Genomic DNA, 20,242 nt, shown 5'->3' with positions numbered 1-20,242 from the left:
AAGTGTCGGCAGAGCATGCTGGTCTGTGATGCTGTAGGAGTCCTTCTCAAACATAATGTAAACATGTTGAAACGAGTCTGAATGTGAATGGCTGGCAGGCTTTCAGAAACATTTAATGTTGGCCAAAGTACTGTAGTACGAGAGATCTTGTCTTATGAGATCTTGTCATATTTTACACCACTCAGACAGATTGGGTTCAAACATGTACAATATGTGGTGCATTTAAACAATAAGCCAACAATTAGACTGTGTGTTATAGTGATTTTACCACAATTAAGGGTGTAAAATTACAGCAGCATCCATATTATTACCGATTAAAATCGACAAATTAATATTGTCAATCCAGAGCTTGTTTCCACCCTATAATAAGCAGGATAATGTACCATAATTTTGATCAAATAAACCGATTCATAACTTTAATTCAAATTTAGGCTGTTTACAGTTGACAAGCAGCTTGTGTATATTTGCTATTTTAACTTGGCTCATTCAATTCAATCATATTTTCATTATTCTGTCATCTTTTCTTCAGCGTGTTGGCAGCGGAATACGGTCATGGAAGCAGATCTACGCTGTGCTTCGTGGCCACTGCCTCTACCTGTACAAAGACAAGAGGGACGGACAAACCAACGCCAACTCCCAGATCGAAGACGAGCCTCTGCCGATCAGCATCAAAGCCTGTCTCATTGACATCTCCTACAGTGACACAAAGCGGAAGAACGTCCTCCGGCTGACGACGTCAGACTGTGAATACCTGTTCCAGGCGGAGGATCGAGAGGAAATGCTGTCCTGGATCCGAGTCATTCAAGAGAACAGCAACTTGGATGACGAGGTGAATGATCAGCACTTTTTCATGTTTAAAAAAAAAAAAAAAAATTCAGAGATTAAACTTTTGTTGAGAGTTTTGTCAGAGCAGAGCCTTAGGTCCCGTGTCCACCAAAGCATTTTTTCCTAAGGCTAGCGTATTTCAATGTGACTGCCGCGGTTTTTAAAATGCCACCAGCATGACGAGGCGCTGAGCGTATATATTTCCGGTTATGGCATTTCTTAGCATATTATTTTTTATGTATTATCGTAATTAAAGTGCAAATAGTATTACATTTTTACTGGACTTTGTTATTCTTCTAGTTATTTACCTTTACACGCACTTTTTCAGCTGAGGGTGAAGTCAGTATATACATTAACAATGATTTGAAAACTCACAGAAAACAATGTGTTTGAATTTTAAAGACGTGGCGTTGAGTGGTATGCGATCCTTCTAGTAATCTTCAACCACAGTAAGGAAAGACATCACAATATAGAAATTCTGCCTGAATTCAGAGACGTTACTAATGTAAATCAAAGCCGTACCACATATTTCTCAACACTGTCACTTAAATGACTAAATAAATTTGTAAAAAGTTAAACACTCATCAAACTCCTTAATAGCCTTTTTGAGTATTGTACACTCTTGATATGAACAAAACAACAATTTGCTATGTCCATTCGTTACTTTTATTCATTACTGAGCATCAGACTTTTCAGACATTTTCAGGATTTTTACCTGTGACATCCAAACATATTTTCAATAAACTGTTTGAGAATCGCTTACTCTCGCTTAAAACAAAACCAATCAATATTTAAATATCTTAAGAGAATAATGCTAACCAATATTTAATTCCCTTAATTGCATTTGAACGCTCAGATGTGTGCCAAAGTGGGCTAGACAACACTATAAAAACAATATAGCTTAATCTCAATCTAAAGGATCACAAAGGCTGATGGGAAACCTTTTTTATTTATTTTTAAACAATCGTCATTTTTGCAGTTTTGTTTAGTGACGTGAGTGGTGCGGGGTAATTCTATCCAAGTCTATGACCTGATATCAATATGGTGGATGCTTTGGACGTACTCATGAATCATGGAAAAAGGCCCTATTTATAGATACTTTTTACAATAGCTGAACATAACCTAGGGCTTTTTTTGTAAGAAATAGTAACTCTTGAGCAAAAAACATGGGATCTTCACTATAGGGTGTCTTCTTCTGTTAGCACAGGGTTATCCAAAAGCCCTCTGGTGTGTTTGGGGATTCCACTCTTACATTTCATCCACTCACTTTTGTCTGCCTTCTCTCTGTTTCTTTCTTCCTTTTGTAGAATGCGACTGTTACTAGCACAGACCTCATCAACCGGAAAATAAAGGAGTACAACACTCTGATGAGGTAAGCACGAAGAAGGGAAGAATTCCCATACATTTTTTTTAGACTTCTTCCTTATCTAGATCTTGACTCGGATTATGTGTGTTGCAGTCCACCCAGCAGCAAGACCGAACCCTCGCCCAAGGCCTCCCGTCAGTCCCTGAGCATCAGGCAGACATTACTGGGTGGTAAGGGCGAGAATAAAGCCACAAGTCCCCACTCACCAAACAAGGACCACGACAGGAAAGCCATGCACAAAGGTAACAGCAGCAAGGGCACTATCTCTGGAATTTTTTTATTTTATTCAGTACTTTTAAGAATCAATACAAATGTTGTCCAGTACTTTTGTATGTTAAAGATGCAGTAAGCGATTCCTGAGAAACGCTGTTGAAAGTGGATCGGACAGAGCACCACAACACACTTGTAGCCAATCAGCAGTAGGGGGCTTCACACTCGTGATGGGGGAAGAGTGATTTAAAGAAACACTGTAGATAGAGAGATACCTGAGAGACATTACAAAAGAGAAACAGTCAGAGTGATATCACTGGGAAAAAAAAGGGTTTGATCAGGCAAGAGCTTTAGGACCTGCGTGTCCTAGTGTGCTGCTGACGACTAACTATCTCTTGCTTGTATATAGTCTTTTGTACTGAATGTTCATTTTTAGTTCTTGTAGTTTGTTCATCAAATTCACTTTATTTATTGTTTTGCTTTGCTTCAGCTATGACAAAGAGACATCCACTCTTGCAATGAAGGGAGGGGTGTGTTGGTTTGGGTTGATTTTCAAATATCAACAGTTTCTTAGAAATTGCTTGCTGCAACTTTAAGTATTTTTTAAAGGTTCATCCAATCGGACTGAATTCAATAATACATATCTGCGTGTCAACACATGTATTTCCATATCTCTGCACACTCTGCTCGTGCAGACATCACACGTCATCAGCGTGTTCGGATGTCTGTGCAGAGTTGTAGACAGAGCGCCTTTTACAGTTCCTCCTGAACCAAAACAACGAGCTTATGCTGCGTTCATGCCATGTCGTAGCTGTAAATACGAGATGGCAACACAAATTTAACTCAATCTCAAATGTATGCGTTCCTATGTCAACATTAGCAATACTGAAAAGAATCTGCAACAGTCAGGTGGTACAAGTAAGAGCTCTGTAAGTGGTTTATGTTCATTATTATTGTAATGTTGTGTGGTTTGAAACGTGAGGTAGTTTAACGCCATCTCTCGTCTCGTGACGCTTGGCAGACTCTGCTGTGTGTTCATGTGTTTTGAAGGACGAGTGGCTTTGGAGATGCTCTGAAGGGAGTGCGGTATCTCATGCTATAAATAATAAAAAATATATTACATTATATATTTCTCTATATATGTGTGTTTATGCTGCATGAGTAAATATATCTCAAATATATTACACATATATATATATATGTATATATACTCATATACTCATGTACTCATGTATATATACATATGTCTCATGTATATATACTCATATATACATCGATATATTATGAAGTGTATTACTGAATATAAAATTACATACATTATGATATATTAGTAAATATGTTGTCAATATATGAAAAGTGGCAATTCCTTATGTATTATTCAATATATTGTAATATATTAACACAATATATTATATTTTCAAATATACTGTTGAACCATTTAATGTATTGGTAATTCATAGGGAAATATATTTTCTTTTCATAAGGGATTGCTAGGCTCTCCACAATTTCCTACCCTACCTGTAAGGCCCTGATACACCAAGCAGACAGTCAGCCAACGTCTGATAATTGCTGAGCATCTGTAAGCTTCCGGCACCGCTAGTTCTTTGATGTCAGCTTAGCAACATGCTAACATACAACTCTACTGGAATCAACACTAAACGAGTCACAAGTCTTTTAATTAGGGCTGTTGATAACTGCTATTTGTGCTGTGCACTTGAATGACCATCAACAGACTTGCTGTCTTTGTAGAGCATTGCAAATCAGTCACTTATGAGTTTCCTTTTCGGGTAGGATGCTGCCTTAAAAGGGGTATAGAGAGAGCTAGGTAGACAGCTTCCTAGGTTTGAAGTGCTTATGTTTCTTTAACACATTATTATGGTTGTCTGTTAATAGATGAAACCAGCCCACCCAAGGATAAGGGCACATGGAGGAAGGGCATCCCTGGACTGATGAGAAAGCCATTTGAGAAGAAACCGTCTCCAGGAGTCACATTTGGAGTAAGACTAGATGACTGTCCTCCTGCTCAGAACAACAGAGTAAGACCACAAAAAAACTTCCTCTCTCTTTCTCTTACTGTTTCACTCACAGTTGTCAATGACATCCTAAAACTGTCCTTTGTGAAAAAGAAGTACCCTTTAGCATACTTTAATAATATACTTTAAATAAATATATTTTGAGAACTGAATGTAATGTTTTGAAAACTTTCCATAATTGCATGTTACTTGCAAGTAAATTTATATTATAGTTTAAATTTATATTAAATAACATTAGCTGAATTTTAGAGAGCATTTTTGACTCACTTAAGTACATCTTTATATGCAATTTCAGAATTATATTAACTGAAATATGATTAAAGTGTACTGCCAAATGTACTGACAAGCATTTATGGTTAACAAAAATATACTTTAATTACATTTCTATTGAAACTTTTTTTTTATTACAATTAGCAATTTAGTACTTTTAAAATATATTCACTTTAAATGTAATATAGAATAACACTACTGTTATAATCAAGCACTTTACATGTGCTTTAGTATTTTAGCAACACATCAAATACTTTTTTAAACTGTGACAAATTATTATTAAAAGAACGATTTAAAATATACTTTAGAGTAAAACGTTTAATTTGACATTATTAGAGTGCAATTTTTGAAAGTGTACATAACTGTTAGCCACTAAAAAGTATATTCTCTTAAAGTACACTTAAGTGAGCTTTCATTTCATTAATGTAATATCTGCAAGTACATTTTTTATATACATTTAAGGTTTGAAGTACACTTCAAGTGCACATTCAGTACAATTAAACACTTTCTTTCACAAGGGAGTGAGCTCTCTGCCGTTGTGATATTATTAGCTGTATGTGTTTAATAATGTTTAAAGAGTAATTGTTTACTTAAGTGTGTGGGATGAACATAATTGCATTTGGAAACTGATATGTTTTTCATACTGCTGATATTGGAGTCATATTTGTCTATGTAAGCAGCACACTCTCATATGGCGTGCAGTCTCAGAGGTTTTTATTGGTTTTTATACAGAGGTATTTGACTGAACTTTGTGTGTTTTAGTTTGTTCCTCTGATAGTTGAAGTGTGCTGTAACCTGGTGGAAGAACGAGGACTGGAATACACAGGCATTTACAGAGTGCCAGGAAATAATTCTGCCATCTCCATCATGCAGGAAGAGCTCAATCACAAGGGCATGGGTGACATTGATATTCAGGATGATGTGAGTGTTTATTTCTGTCTCTGTGTAGCTCAAGTGTCTAACATTTTCTCTGCTTTTTGCTTGAGGTCCTTCTTCCTCTTCTTCTTCTTTCTTTTAATACATTCTCTATTCTTGGACAGAAATGGAAGGACTTGAATGTGATCAGCAGTTTACTCAAATCCTTCTTCAGGAAACTTCCTGAACCCCTCTTCACTAACGGTAAAAGTCTTTGTTGGAATTCCCTTGCTTGAGGCTCTTTATGACTCATATTGTATTTATATATTTTTCTCTTGCTCAACATTAATTGTATAGTTAGCCATCTAGTGGCTGTGAGTGAAATAAGCATGCAACTTCAACACCTGACACAGCTGAAATAATGTTCCTTCATGATCTGGCCTCTATAGATAGGTATGCAGACTTTATTGATGCCAACAGAATAGAGGATCCTGTAGAGAGACTCAAAGTGCTCAAGAGACTGGTAAGCAGCGGTTTGCCTCAATAACAAAATTTGTTTTCAGTGGTAATAATCTCTCTGTATGTTATGGAAGCCCTGAATAAACCTCTCATTCTTCAGCTTCACGAGTTGCCGGATCATCATTACGAAACACTGAAGTTCCTCTCGGCACATCTCAAAACTGTGGCTGATAATTCAGAAAAAAACAAGGTAAAACAATTTTGGCATGTACACAGAATGTGCGCTTCCGTTCAAAAACAGAATGGAAAAGAACACATAATACAGGGCTCTCGAGACATCGCAAGCTTTCTGCCAGATTTTCAGTGATGGAGATATTTACTTTCAAGCTCTTTTTTTAAAGGCAAGCGTGAAAATAAGTTTTATGCATGAAAAAAAGATATTCAAAAGTGGTGGAACTTGATTTTTTATGGACCAGAAAATTATCGGAGAGGATAGCTGAAAATTAAAAGGGGTTGGTGACATCAACCAAGAAGGAAAGTCATTTTTAGAGTTGCTGTACATCATACACAATAAGACCAGGACAGATACGGAACAAGAATGCATGTGAACACTCTCTTTGTTTTTCATATACAGTATGAAAAGGGAGAAATGTCTCATTTTGCTCATTTATCATTGTGTCAGATGGAGCCACGTAATCTGGCCATTGTCTTCGGCCCAACACTAGTGAGAACATCTGAAGACAATATGACTCACATGGTGACACACATGCCAGACCAATACAAGATTGTAGAAACGCTCATTCAGCATGTGAGTTCTTCATTCTTCTCATGTGAAAAGAAAGTAACTTTTAAATTTCATGTTTTTGACTATTGGTGAAACATTTCTGAATGAAGTCTGGTGTTTTCTCTTGCAGTACGACTGGTTCTTCACTGAGGAGGGTGATAAGGAGCCTACGGTGTGTATTAGTACAGATGCTTTCTTTATTCCACTATTTCTTTTACACCTTTTTTAGATGTGTTTGCTAAGGTAGACATCATAAGCTGTGTTTCCACTGTCGGGCCAAAAGCGAGTATGCTAGTGCGTGCCTGGGCAAGTCGCATTTCCACTGTCACTTTCGGGGCTTGATCGGGCCTTATCGGGCCTGAATCAAACTGTAACATATATACAGTTTGATTCAGCATGTTTGATGTGCACTAGTTAGTTTTCCGTCCGCTAGGTTTCCCCTGCTGGTTAAACAGTGGGGTTGTGTGACGTTGTGTTGTGTTAAGGGCGGGTTTTAAGGTAGCGCTGTGACACTACTGGCCCAACTGTGGAAACACAGCTTGGTTTTGGCCTCGTGGCTCAAGGTCCGAGGCTACTGGTCTCACCCGGCACGCTGTTAGCCCTGGCTCGCTCTGGCCCGATAGTGGAAAATGGATTTGTGCAAACCCCTAACCCTTAGTAACTCTTAAAGGCCCCCTGAAATCAAAATTTAAGTTTTGTAGCTTTTAGTGTAAATATGTACCTTACCTCAATATGTACCTACGGTTGGCCTTATGAATGGCCTTAAGGTTATTGTTACAAAACAATGACAAAATTTGCATTTAGAAAATAAAAGCATTCAAAACGTACAGTCTCTCACTTCCGCTAAAATGGATCACAGATTTTTATGACATCACAGCGGACTTCAGCTTCTCATCACATCTTCTGTCCAATCAAATGCTCTCTAGAATCTAAAGCGTCCCACGGCCCGCCCCCTGCTATAAATACCACCTGGCCAAATATAGCAATATAGGGTGGAGATGTGTGTTCGGTTGCTCAAACGCTCGAGTTTTATTCATAGACTGTAAAAAATATGGACAAAGCGTCTGTGACGTCACCCATAGACTTCTGAAGAACGGTTTTGAGGCCGTTTATGGGGGGTATGGGCGGCGCCATATTTCAATACAAATGTTCAGAAAGGATAACTTACAGGTATGATGTGTTGTGTCAGATCATGGCCGAGACGTCAAATTTCAGGAATTCCACTCGGCGCAGCCTATGCTCGTTGTCAGCTGTCAATCAAGCTGTCAATTGCGCCCTTATTTGTCATACATTTTATATCTAAATACGATCTACACTAACGAGTTAGAAAAAAATTCACCCCCCTCACAGTTGTCAGGCACTCGGAACCTATCGAAAAATACAATAAAAGTCCATGGGACCAACCTGTAAAAACATGAATTTATGCTGTGAAAACGGACATTTTAACATGGGGGTGTATGGACATTTGCTCCCTTTTGGGACCTTCCCCTAGCGGATTTTCGATGTATTGCAGTTTTTCGCACTTCCGGGTAGGCTTAATTTTTCAGATTAGAATGTTGCCGCTTGGTTTTATTCCGTTTTCCAACTGTACATTGGTTAAAAATGAAATGGATAGAATTTATTCACACCTCTACTATTGAATCCAACGTATCATCAGCGCTTGGATTCGCTTCCGTGCTGCTGTCAAGTATGAACTGCAGTCTGTGAGGTAAACTAAACGCTATTGGCTATTTGAAAAGGGGGAGGAGCCATTAAATTTGTCCAGCCTTATTTTCCTGTTTCAGTGGAAATTACGTCAACGGATCATACAAAGCTGTAGCCTGGGTTTCCCCATGCTGCCTTGAGCACAGTGCGATTTTATTCACGCTGCTAGGCAGCCTGGATACCATGGACCAGATTTTCCCATCAAAAAGGGAACCAATCACAGAACGGGGAGGGAGCAGCAAGACGATGATGACGTCTATGCGACACACCGAAGCAGTTTGTTTTTATCTATGGATCCAACATGGCATCAGACGCGAAGTTACCTTTCGATGCAGCCTTAGATAGTGTTCTATCTAACGCAAGTTTATTTCGTCTTCTTCCTCGTCGGATTTCTGCCGCTCTACATACGTCATCTGGTATAATTGAAACGATTGGCTATGAGCTACGTACAGGCGCATTTGATAGACATTCGTAGCGTCCAATAAACGGCTCTGGGCATTCGTAAACCACGCCTCAAATACGAGAAAATGAACATGTGGTTCCCAGACAGAGCATGTGAGCGGAGTGGAGCGGGAGCGGGCGGATCTTGGACAGAGCGCAGAGCGGCATTTTTAAAAGGACGGAGCGTCGCCTTTTTTCCCGCTCCAATTTCGCTCAGTTCACACCACGAGTCTGAAGCATGCTCAGTCAAACCTAAACCAGGATCCATCTGTCTTGCACAGTCATCAACAGTACACTATTTTCAGTCAAAACTTGGCTCAATAATGGAGTTCAAAAAGTAGGCTACTTCAAAAAGGAAAATGAGAAGTCATACAGGTGTAGGCTACTATTAATATAAAACTAACTAACAATGATAATGTGGTACAAGAAAACGAATGTGGAGACATCGTCTCAGTCAGCAAAGATTCATTTTGGAATCTCAAAAGACACATCTCTCGAAAACATGAACGTGACCTATGCGAACACGCAACAAAAGGTTAGCAAATTGAATACGGTAACTTGTAACAAAGTGTAAATTAAATATAGCGTAATGTTCAAACAAATTCGTTTTTTCATTCAAGTAGACCTAATGGTTCGTTTTATTTAGCCGAATTTGTGTCGTCCGTAATAAAATTTATATTATTAGGCCCATTTAATCGTTTAATTTTACAGCAGTTTGTGTGTATGGAAGCCAATTTAAATTTTAATCGTGCGCGTTGCGCAAAAGTTCACTTATAAAAATTCTGGCCTTATAGTTAATTTACTTTAAAAAATGTATATGTATATTTTTGTTTATATAATTTTTATTTATATTATTAGGCCCATTTTTTCGTTTAATTTTACAGGACTTTTTGTTTAGGCTATATTCCTTCTTACATAGGCCTGTAATTTGAAATAAAACATTTCAATTTGAAAAATGTTGTTGTTGCTCATTAGTTGTTTAGGAGGTAAGGCTGTGGTCTAAGCTAAAAGTGATATACATGTAGATTTTTTTTCCTTTTTCGGAGCGAGCGGGGGGCGATTTGAGTGGAGCGCGAAGCAAACCTCGTTGAGCGCTGAGCGATAATGAGCGGAGCGGCCTGATGTAGCTTAGAGCGGGGGAGCGGAGGGGTGAACAGTTCCGTGAGCGATGAGCGGAGATTCTCACCGCTCCACTCCGCTCACATGCTCTGTTCCCAGACCACGTCTCAATGAGACGAGGTCTGACGTTAGCCCGGCTAACAAAGCTGCGCGTTCCAAGGCACATCAGTGGGCCTTTAAACTCTGGAGTGTATCTCTGGATGTGCTCTTAAGTAGCACCTAGGAACCTACACTAAAAATCACCCAAAAAACCCTAGATCGTGGAAGTAAATTTTGCACAAGCAAGAACCACTCACATTTTCTTCAGAAAATGTAAAAACTAGTTTCTACTTGTGCTTTCATTACTTTGTCTAAGCCATTGCTACTCTTCAGTGAATAGTTTTTTTCTTTGTGTCTGCTCAGACTACAGTCCAGGAGGAGAGCGCCGTGGAGTCTCAGCCTGTGCCTAACATCGACCACCTGCTGACCAACATCGGCCGGACAGGCACCTCTCCCGGGGAAGTGTCAGGTAACATGTGCCCTTGGTTGGACCCTCTCTGCCACGGGTTCACCTTTTACACCCTGCTGCAAAGTATAACTTTGTCTTAGAGCACACCTTGTCATGTGAACTAAAACAAAACAGCTTTTAATATTGATGAAAACGGCTTTGGTTTTCTGAGAAGAGAAGCAGCTTCTCTCTATGTTTTTAACAAAAGCTGTGCTATGGCTTAATTACAATGCCTGTGTGAGTTTGTGAGGCAAAATGTTATAATTTTTTTGCCTACATTAGCTTGTCTGGTGCGATCTTGAATTATTTGGTTATAATTTGTTTACTTACCGTCCTTTACATAATATTAGTCAATTTTGGAAACTTTGTGTCTTTATCCCATTTCTGTTTTGTGAATCTCACAAAACATGTCAAAAACTGTCATGTTTCACGTAAAAATAAGAAGAAAAACAATTTGCACAAGGAAAATTAAGGCTATTTTTAACATTTAATATTTGTTTGCATTCATGACAATTAAGAATATTCAGAAGCATTACTGTAAGTAGAATTTTGGAAGAAAATGTTTAGAAAATGTAAACCTCCTAATGGTCTCTGAATAGGCTACTATATGCAAATTTTTATTTTTTTTGCGAAGAAATACGACCGTTTCCGTGAGATTCAACCACTTAGTGTGTATGTCTCTTTTTCTACGTGTCCAAACTCCACTGGGTCGTCTCTGTAATTCTGCTGACTTCTGCACTAACACGTCATGTTCTTTCTCCAAGAGAGAACAAGCTAACAGCTAAGGCCACCGCAGAGCACGCTTGTCAATCTCTGATCCCTCTGTCCCTAGTGCCCCTCTGTCGCGTGTCCTAAAGGCTTTCCCAGCATTCACACATACTGATCTTGACACAGGCCAAGTGGGCGGAGTCTATCACACCGTGATGTCACTGATGGACTCAGTAGTGTCCGGGATGGGCAGCTGGAACTGTAGGAAGAGGGAGGACTGTTGCCCGCAGTGTAGCTGCCTAGTCTGCCGGCACCCTCGCATTTTATGACGTGGGCGACTGAGAAAAGAGAGCAAAAAAGTGCAAAGGGAAAGCCCATCAGAAGTGTTGGGTTCTGTGGGGCGTGAATGGTTTGTGAGTTTACCTGGCGTAGAGCAGTGCTGCTGTCTCAAAGGCTCTTCGCCGTCTCTCGCCCCTCTCTCTCTCTCTCTCTCTCTCTCTCTGAACGCTGGCCAAACGGAGAGACAGCATGGTAATGCTACTCGGCTCTGAATATCACTCGGTCATACCATTTGTCACCACCAAGGGGTGTTCAGGGGGGCTCGGCTGGACACAGAAGAAATAAGCCTCCAAAAATGTGTAGTCTCTGCCATGGAAAGTGAAATGGGAGCAAAGACATCAGTGAATCAATTTTTTAACTTTTCCTTGCTGGCATTCTGTCTTCCCATAGTGTCATCTTTTCTGCGTAGCTAGCCCCTCTCTGACCCCTGTCACTTCTTACCTTGGTTCATGCCGTGAGTGTCTCGTCTTCATTGCGGTCACGACAGCACACATTAGACCAGAATCAGCACTGTCATCAAACATCCAACCCCCCTTGTCTATCGCCTCAATTAATGTAGATGAGCATTTTAATGATTTCTGCATCATGCACATAGTACTTGAGTGTAAAGGGTTGTAGATTTAATTGGTGAGAAGCAAAATTTCCCACTTAAAGAAATAATCCTGGCTCAAAACAAGTTAAGCTGTATGGACAGCATCTGAGACATGCAGAAAATAAGTTTGACTTGTCTGTAAAATTGTACTGTAATGCACTTAGAATGGAAGTCTAAGGGGGAATGGTTTAAAGGTATGTGAAACTTGTATTTTTGTTGAAGCTATTATGTGTTATTCAAGTAGTAAAGCTGTCTAAATGGGCCTTTATCAGTTGGATTACTGTTATATACAGAAAAAACTTCTGGTTATGCGTCATTACACATGTTAACATGACCAAGATGTACGGTAGGTTCAAAATGTATGTATATATCCATATATTATGTATATAGACAGAAGAATTTTAATTTAGGTCTATATTAAGTATATAATGTTTACAGGGTTACTGGTAATGCATTTTTACTTGGAGACGAGTCAAAATTATTTTCTGTGATTGACACAGAATGTCACAGATGAGTTTAACTTGTATTGATTACTGTAAATTATAGTTGTGGTCTACTTAAAATATACATAGAATTAAAAATTTATCATTGAGATAAACAAGGTTCTGTATAACTGCTTTTAAGGATCTCAGTATGTCAGAATCAGATGTTCATATAGATCATATAATAAATATCCCTCAATGATATCCGTCACTGACACTTTCTGCAAGACCGTTATCATTTCATCTGTACTCAGTGGTGTTGTGTCACTCTCCATGCATCCTATTAGTTGCACTTCTTCCTTCATAAAGAGGTTCATCAAGTTCAGCTGATCTCTTTTGCAACCACAAAAATTCCTTTCGTGCCAGATTCATGTTACTATATTGTTTGTGTTTGCTGGATGGTCCTACTCGTGAAATATTGCTCCCTGCTGGTGAATATATATCTGAGCGTTTCAACAAAACATTGCTCACTTGTTTGTCTGCATGCACGCCTGCTCACCATACCTCTCTTTCCTTGTTTGCCGCGCTCTCCTGGTCATGCACAACCTTTCTTAATGCATATGTTTCTCTACTCATCACCTTCTCTCTGTATATCAGTTTGTTTGAGATCAGTATGAGGACATGCAAAAGCCACTAACCATGTGTTATATTTATTTTTACTCCACAGATTCACCGACCAGTGACTCCGCCAAATCTAAGGTGAGTTTGAATCTTGGACTGTGGCCACTTTTCTGATAAATCAGGTATAATGGGTGAGTGTAGTTCTTGCACCAGGCTGACACGCTCCACGACTCCCACTGTAGCACCCGAGAGCCAGTTGCCATCTTAAAGACATTGGACAGATGGATCAGAGGCCATCATGTCATGCTTTGAACATGCACTGCATTCAGTGTAACGGGAAATTAATTGTTGCTAGAACGTGCATTAAGCATTTCTGCCTAGGGGTGGGAATCGAGAACCATTTTTTAGAAAAAGTATTAACCGAAGTAACATCTGAATTATTTTCATGACGTTCAGCTAAGTTAAAGGGATACTCCACCGAAAAATGAAAATTCTGTCATCATATACTCACCCTCATGTTGTTTCAAACCTGTATGATTTTCTTTCTTTTGCTGAACAGAAAGGAAGATATCTAGAAGAATGTCAGTAACCAGACAGTTTTAGATGCCATTGACTTCCATAGTATATTTTTTTCCTACTATGGAAGTCAATGGTATCTAAAACTGTCTGGTTACTCACATTCTTCTAGATATCTTCCTTTCTGTTCAGCAAAAGAAAGAAATTCATACAGGTTTGAAACAACATGAGGGTGAGTATATGATGACAGAATTTTCATTTTTCGGTGGAGTATCCCTTTAACAGTTATTGAATGTCTGACGCATAACATTTTATTTAATGAATCAGTCTCTTAAACTAATCTAAAACGGCATATTCACTGTCATTTACTGAATTAATAACTGGCTTAATAAGACCGGCATTCGCTGAATGAAGTCATCACTTTGTCAAACAAGCATTATTGCTGTTAAGTTGTCCATATGACAATATTTAGTATGTATTTTCTAATATGGAGATAAACATTGGACATAGACTTGTTGTAATAAACTACATTTAAAAAGCTAGAAAATCCATTGCAAAATTATTAGTTTTTGTTTAGTATTTTTACAATACTAAACAAAAATCTAATCTAATATAAAACAAAATACTGTATATTGTACAGTGTAGTTAGAATCATACCGTATATATGGTGCTTCCTCAAAAGTACTGAAGAACCATTAAATGGATTCCCATTCCCATTCCCTTTTCTGTCATCTGGCTCCAGCTTTTTTTTTCAAATGCAACCCATGCAGCTTTTTCCATGTGTCATTGCTGTTGGTGTTGCGGGTGCTGCCTATGCTATGTGGCTGTTCTGAAAAAGAAGCCTCATTTGGAGTTCTGTAACTGTCTCTAATGTTTCTTTCTATGTTCAGTCCCTCAACCTCTGATTTGTGCTGCTATCAGAGAAGCAGGTGGAGTACTCTGGGTTTAGCCACCTGCAAGGGCAGCGGTTGGGCTTTTTATTCCATGTTTTCTCGCTAGGCCTCAGTGCTTTATGGCTCATTGGATTACAAGGTTGTTTTGTTTTCCTTGTGACTGAATCTGTCACTCTTTCTTTCTCTTTGTGTCCAGGGCTCCTGGGGATCAGGGAAGGACCACTGCAGCCGCGAGTTCCTTCAACCACGAGTCTCCTCCATCTTTGCTGCGGCCAACCGCAAACGAAAGAAGCACAAGGAGAAGCTGCAACCCAGCAGCTCTGATGACGACCTTGATATTGTCTTCACCAAGAAGGATAACCCAACTCAAAAGCAGAATCACCAAAGCCAGGAGGAGGAGGAGGAGGGAGGCAGGTCCAGCCCATGCGGAAAATCACTTCTAGGAGACAACAGCATAAATGCAGAGTCCACCCCAAAGAACAAGAAGGAGCACAGGAACTCTTTCTTTATGAAAGACAAACCCTCCTCAACTCTCTCCCCCTTGCCCAAGCTCTCATGTTCACCCGGTGTCATCCGCCGCACCTCTGGTCCTCCCAAATCATCCCTCTCGGATCCTTCTTCACAGTTAGATGAGACCACCTCAGACTTGGGCACCATGAGCTCTGGAGCCTCCTTTCCCAGAACCAGACCTCGGAAATGGGGCACAACAACACCCCCGGCCCCTGAGCTATTACAAGTTTATGGGGGGGCTTCAGTGACTGCAGAGGTGAGCTCTATTACCTCAGACTACTCAACCACTTCCTCAACCACCTTCCTGACGGGAATAGAATCCATCACATTGAGCCCAGAGGTGCAGTCTGTGACTGAAAGCCGGGGAGGAGACGAGGCAGATGACGAGCGGAGTGAGCTCATCAGTGAGGGACGACCAATGGAAACGGACAGCGAGAGTGACTTCCCAATGTTTAGCCCTGGCATTGCCAGACTAGACATACCAACCACGGAAGATAGTGAAAACACCACACCCAAACTAGCTTGCCGCTTGCTGCCATCCCATAAACTGATAGAATGTGACTCTCTGTCTAGGAGGCGATCCCTGCGACAAAAGACGGACAGCGATTCATCTGTGGAGGCAGGAGCTGGTGGTGGGGTCAGCAAGAATGAATCAAATAGACTGTCTCGAGTACTGGAAGTGATGAAGAGAGGTCGTTCCACTAGCAGCCTGAGTGCCCCATTGCGAACTGAATCGGACAGAGTTGAGCCAGCATGGCATCTTAAAATCACAGAGAGACTCAAGTTCCGTCTACGCGCCTCCGCTGATGATATGTTCGGTGTTGGCACGCAGAAAGCCCGCTCTACAGAGACGCGTAGTAAGAAGAAGAGCATCCGGCGACGCCATACTTTGGGTGGCCAGCGGGATTTTGCTGAACTAGATGTCATTCATGACTGGAGGGAACAGGGTGGGGTGGACCAAGGTGCCGAACTGTCCGCTGTGGAGCGCCTTAAACCCAAGTGCGACTCTCAGGACTTGTCTATCCGTGACTGGATTGCTTGTGAGCATCGTCGAACCAGTCGAGAGCTGGAAGGTCAAGTTGGGATAAGTACAACAGAAGCGGGAGATACCCATGCAGGTGTGCAAAGTGCTGAGCAACTGACTCTTTCCGCCTCTCCATGTCCCCAATCCAGCTCTGACCAAGTAAACGGAGGCACGTCAAAGGGCAAATCCAAAAACAGCCTGAATTCTGGAGCTGATGCTCATCCACAGAAATTGTCAGGAGCCCAAGTGGTGCGCTCACGATTCTACCAATATCTTTAAAAGAAAAGAATCATCTGCACGCGTGTAAGTGTGTCATAATGTGTGTGTAAAGGCCTGTTCAAACCAAGATGAATGTTTGGTGTGAAAATTGGGTGCGATAAACATTTTCATTTGAATAAACAGCATCTGTTCAGACTGACACAAACTGTTATTGCATCTGTTCAGACCGATTTGAACATTTGCATGCTGTCAGTGTGACAGAATTCTTACACGGGGTTCTAATCTCTTTTCAACTGCACTTCAAAGAAAACTGGCCAACCATTAAGATTTGTGCTTTTGGTCACATTTCTGGAGCCGCCTCCAAAAAAACTACGGCTTGGTGGTGCTTACAAAGAGACTATTTTGCTAAACGGCTGTGAATAGCAGAGGAAGAATCCAAAAGCAGGTATCTTGTCTCTGTTTGATAAGCATCATAGCAAATACAAATATCTGAATGGCTGTTTAAACTCATGTAAATACTTTCCTCGTGACAAGCGGGTGTCAGATTCTGATAGTTGCGCAGCATTTTATGTACCTGGGTCACCGGGGTATTTCTGCTTTTCTATAAGCGCCCCCTACTGTCAGATTACATTTTTATTTAACCTGCCATTTGTATTTTTTGGTATAAAAAGGCAAAACACATGTGAAAATCAAGATTTTCAATCAATTTTCATGCCAAACATGCACATAGGTGTGATCAGGCCTTAAAAATGAATGAATGTACTTAGAGCTAAGGTTACTCCACCTTTATTTTCCATCCCCCTGTCCTTTTTTTTAAACAAAGTATCTATAAATATGAATATATATTATAAATATAAATTGTATATATCTATATGTATAGGCTTATAAAAAAGTAACTGGAGTAATTTTAACAATTTTGAGTTATCTGACTCATTTTTTTGGATCAGTACTGGAGATCTTTTCTTGAAAGCTAGTAATATATGCATGACGGTGAAGTGGCCTGATATTCAGAGGCTGTACAATACCAATGTTTACCAACAGCCTCTGCTGCTGCGACAGCACAATTGTTGGACAGACATGCATTTGCGAAACTGTTACTGAACGATACTGATATCAAAGGAAAAGAAAAGGCATCTTGTCCAAGATTAGGACAAAAAAGAAAACTCCTGATGTTACTCATATGAAGAATGTAATATGCTTGCCGTTATATTGACTAACACGTAAATTGCTTGTTGCAGTTTTCATTAGTGAAAAAATGTAAATAATGTCTGTACTTGAAGTATTTTTGTTTTTGTTTTTTTTATTCTGAAGGTTAGCCCTGATAATGGGCTGTTTTCTGAGCTGTGTGCTGTGGAAACCCCTTTTACAGTGCATCATAACAGCCAGACATAAATGTGGAAGAAGAATGAAATCTTTTTATATTTCTACAGGATTAAAGTAAGTGCTAAACCGAAAGCGCCAGAGCCTGAACATCTGTAGCAGTACCAGGCTTACTGGTGTTGTCATGTTAAACCATTTGAAATGCAAACTACAAACTGACAGCAAATAAGTTGTGAAATTACAAGGAATTTTTTTTTCTTTTTTTTTTCTTTTTAACAAAAAAGTGCCTCTCAACTGGTTCTGGTGACAGGAAAGGTGCCATTTCTTAATTTTGTTGTTTGTTAATATGGAATGTGTATTGTGAATGAATGACTGAATTTTATCAGAAAAAAAAATAAGAAGAAAAATAAATTTTTATACAAAACGATGCAAAAGCAGACCCTGCGCTTCCACTGCTTCATCAGTCATAGTCTTAAGTCATTTCATGCTTTGCCACTGGATATGTCTTTACCCTGGTCTTTTATTGAGGCAATAACTTAAATGTGTATATTTCTTTGTGTATGTTACCTTTGTTAAAAAGTCACATATTTTGTCCGAGCTGACCAGTGTAGCCAGCATGTGATTCCTCGGAAGAGTATGCATGACCTCATACTTATGTTTGCAGATTTCATCTTACCTCTGAATATTCGTATGTGTGACTCCCAACTGCAAAGAAAACAAAAACACTGGAAATAAATTATCTTTGTCAGCGTCTTCTCATTGTCATTGGTAGTTTATGTAATGTAGACTTTAGGTCTCGCAGTCACTCAGTTTGGACACAGTCATGTTCTTTATTATTGTTAGTGTTATTATTATTTCCCTAAAAAATATCTGTTCCAATTTCACTTTATTCTTTTAGGTTTGTAAATAAGTTAATTAGTGTACAATATTCTATTACACTAAATTCAAGCATTTCCGCATAAGCCAAAAGATTGATGCAATCGTAAGATCATTAAGATCATGAGAAACAAGCGTGTCCAAACTCTTGACTGGTAGAGTAAATGCTTGCTTAATTTTTTATTAAACATTTTAAGTGCTAAAAATTGGGTAACACTTTATTTTAATGGTCACCAGACATTCGGTTGACTATAAGTAGGCTAACTTTGCACCTACATGTCAATTAACTTGCATTAAAGTATTAGTAGACTGTCGGCTCAATCTGCTAACACTTTATTTAGATTCTCCCCCAACAGACATTCTTTGCAACTTCGCAACTACTTATTCTACTAACCCTAAGCCTACCCCTAACAGTCTACTAATACTCAACTAATACTCTAATGAGAGTTAGATGACATGTAGGTGCAACATAACTTATAATCAACAGAATGTCTAAAGGGGACCATAAAAATAACATATAACCAAATGTTGTTCTCCTTGTGAACAGAAGAGGGCATTGTGCGATCATAAGTGCTTGAAAAGAAGGAATTAGTTTCCGTTTCAGAGCAGAATGGCCTACAGTAAGGGCAGTAAAAAATCTCTTTCATTAGGAAAACTATCATAGTATGGAGCCTGGGAAGTCACCAGTAGGAGAAACAAAAACAAGACCCGCAAATCCGTTGCCACAGTTTTGCAATTCGTTACCTCAGTTTATAAACCATAGTCACAGATTTCAAAATTGTTCTCTCGTCTTAACAGATCACACCCACGGATTAATAAACGGTAGGCCTACCCACGAATTTCCAATCCGTGCTATCAGGTTTGTACACCGTACCTTCGGTTTTTCAATCCGTACCCACGCTTTCGCAATCCTTTCCCACAGTTGCAAACTTACTCACAGATTTGTGGCCCGTCCCTCATTTTATTAAATCTAGTCTACCAACACCAGAACAGAACAAACTGTCCATCTACTTATATGTGTGGTAAAAACAAAGCACAGGATACAGGAGTAGCGAACTTTATCCATCTTGTTTACTCAGCACTTCCGTTCATTACGTCATTACACAACACTTCTACAGTTCTGTCTTGAGTCTACCATAACTACACTTATGAACACAACATTTTCCCCTTTTTTAAAGAACAGAATAGATCATCAGGGTTGCATCTACAATGCAGACACATCCACACATAAGATCCAGAACAGCACATCATCAGATCTAAGTGAGCAGTGTTCTCACTTGTTGGTGTGCGTGGAAATGCAGTGAGATGGAAAGCGTTCCATGTCTTTTTATCACTAAGAATATACGCGCATGTACCCACCTCAAGTCTTTTGGTATCCATGAGAGTATCAGTAAACTTTCTGTCTCTTAGGAACATTCCATACCCCTCACTTTATCCCCCTCCTGAAACAAGGAGTGCGAGCACCCCGCGTAGCATCTGTGTACTTTTTCATTTTGTGTTGCAGCCACGTAACCCTTCGGCAAACAGCCATGTCAGTTAACGTGTGCACAGGAGCAGATGTAGAAACTGAGCACATGGTTTAACCTCTACAGCACCATTAGCTGCCGGGTAGTAGAGAGAGGAACGATGGTGACGAATATTCCTTCCTT

At 39.7% G+C, this 20,242-nt stretch overlaps 1 protein-coding gene and 1 long non-coding RNA gene across 6 annotated transcripts in view; one reads left to right on the top strand and one right to left on the bottom strand.

Annotated features, from left to right (window-relative positions):
* arhgap21a (Rho GTPase activating protein 21a) overlaps nt 1-18,470 on the top strand; it is a 104,575-nt gene extending 86,105 nt beyond the window's left edge. For all 5 annotated transcript variants that reach the window (XM_082184959.1, XM_082184958.1, XM_082184957.1 and 2 more), the window contains 13 exons: nt 530-829; nt 2,133-2,197; nt 2,285-2,433; nt 4,295-4,437; nt 5,467-5,625; nt 5,745-5,823; nt 6,009-6,082; nt 6,179-6,268; nt 6,701-6,826; nt 6,933-6,974; nt 10,469-10,574; nt 13,342-13,373; nt 14,841-18,470. In XM_082184959.1, coding sequence (XP_082041085.1) covers nt 530-829; nt 2,133-2,197; nt 2,285-2,433; nt 4,295-4,437; nt 5,467-5,625; nt 5,745-5,823; nt 6,009-6,082; nt 6,179-6,268; nt 6,701-6,826; nt 6,933-6,974; nt 10,469-10,574; nt 13,342-13,373; nt 14,841-16,457 — 2,982 coding nt within the window. In that variant the 3' untranslated portion in view covers nt 16,458-18,470. The remainder of the gene's footprint in view (nt 1-529; nt 830-2,132; nt 2,198-2,284; nt 2,434-4,294; nt 4,438-5,466; nt 5,626-5,744; nt 5,824-6,008; nt 6,083-6,178; nt 6,269-6,700; nt 6,827-6,932; nt 6,975-10,468; nt 10,575-13,341; nt 13,374-14,840) is intronic.
* Nucleotides 1-20,242, bottom strand: part of LOC309509977 — a 961,882-nt gene that overhangs the window by 573,337 nt on the left and 368,303 nt on the right. The window lies entirely within an intron of this gene.

This window comes from Leuciscus leuciscus, assembly GCF_965113295.1.
Source record: "Leuciscus leuciscus genome assembly, chromosome: 11".
NCBI lineage: Eukaryota > Metazoa > Chordata > Actinopteri > Cypriniformes > Leuciscidae > Leuciscus > Leuciscus leuciscus.
This window is presented reverse-complemented; position numbering and strand designations above follow the sequence as displayed.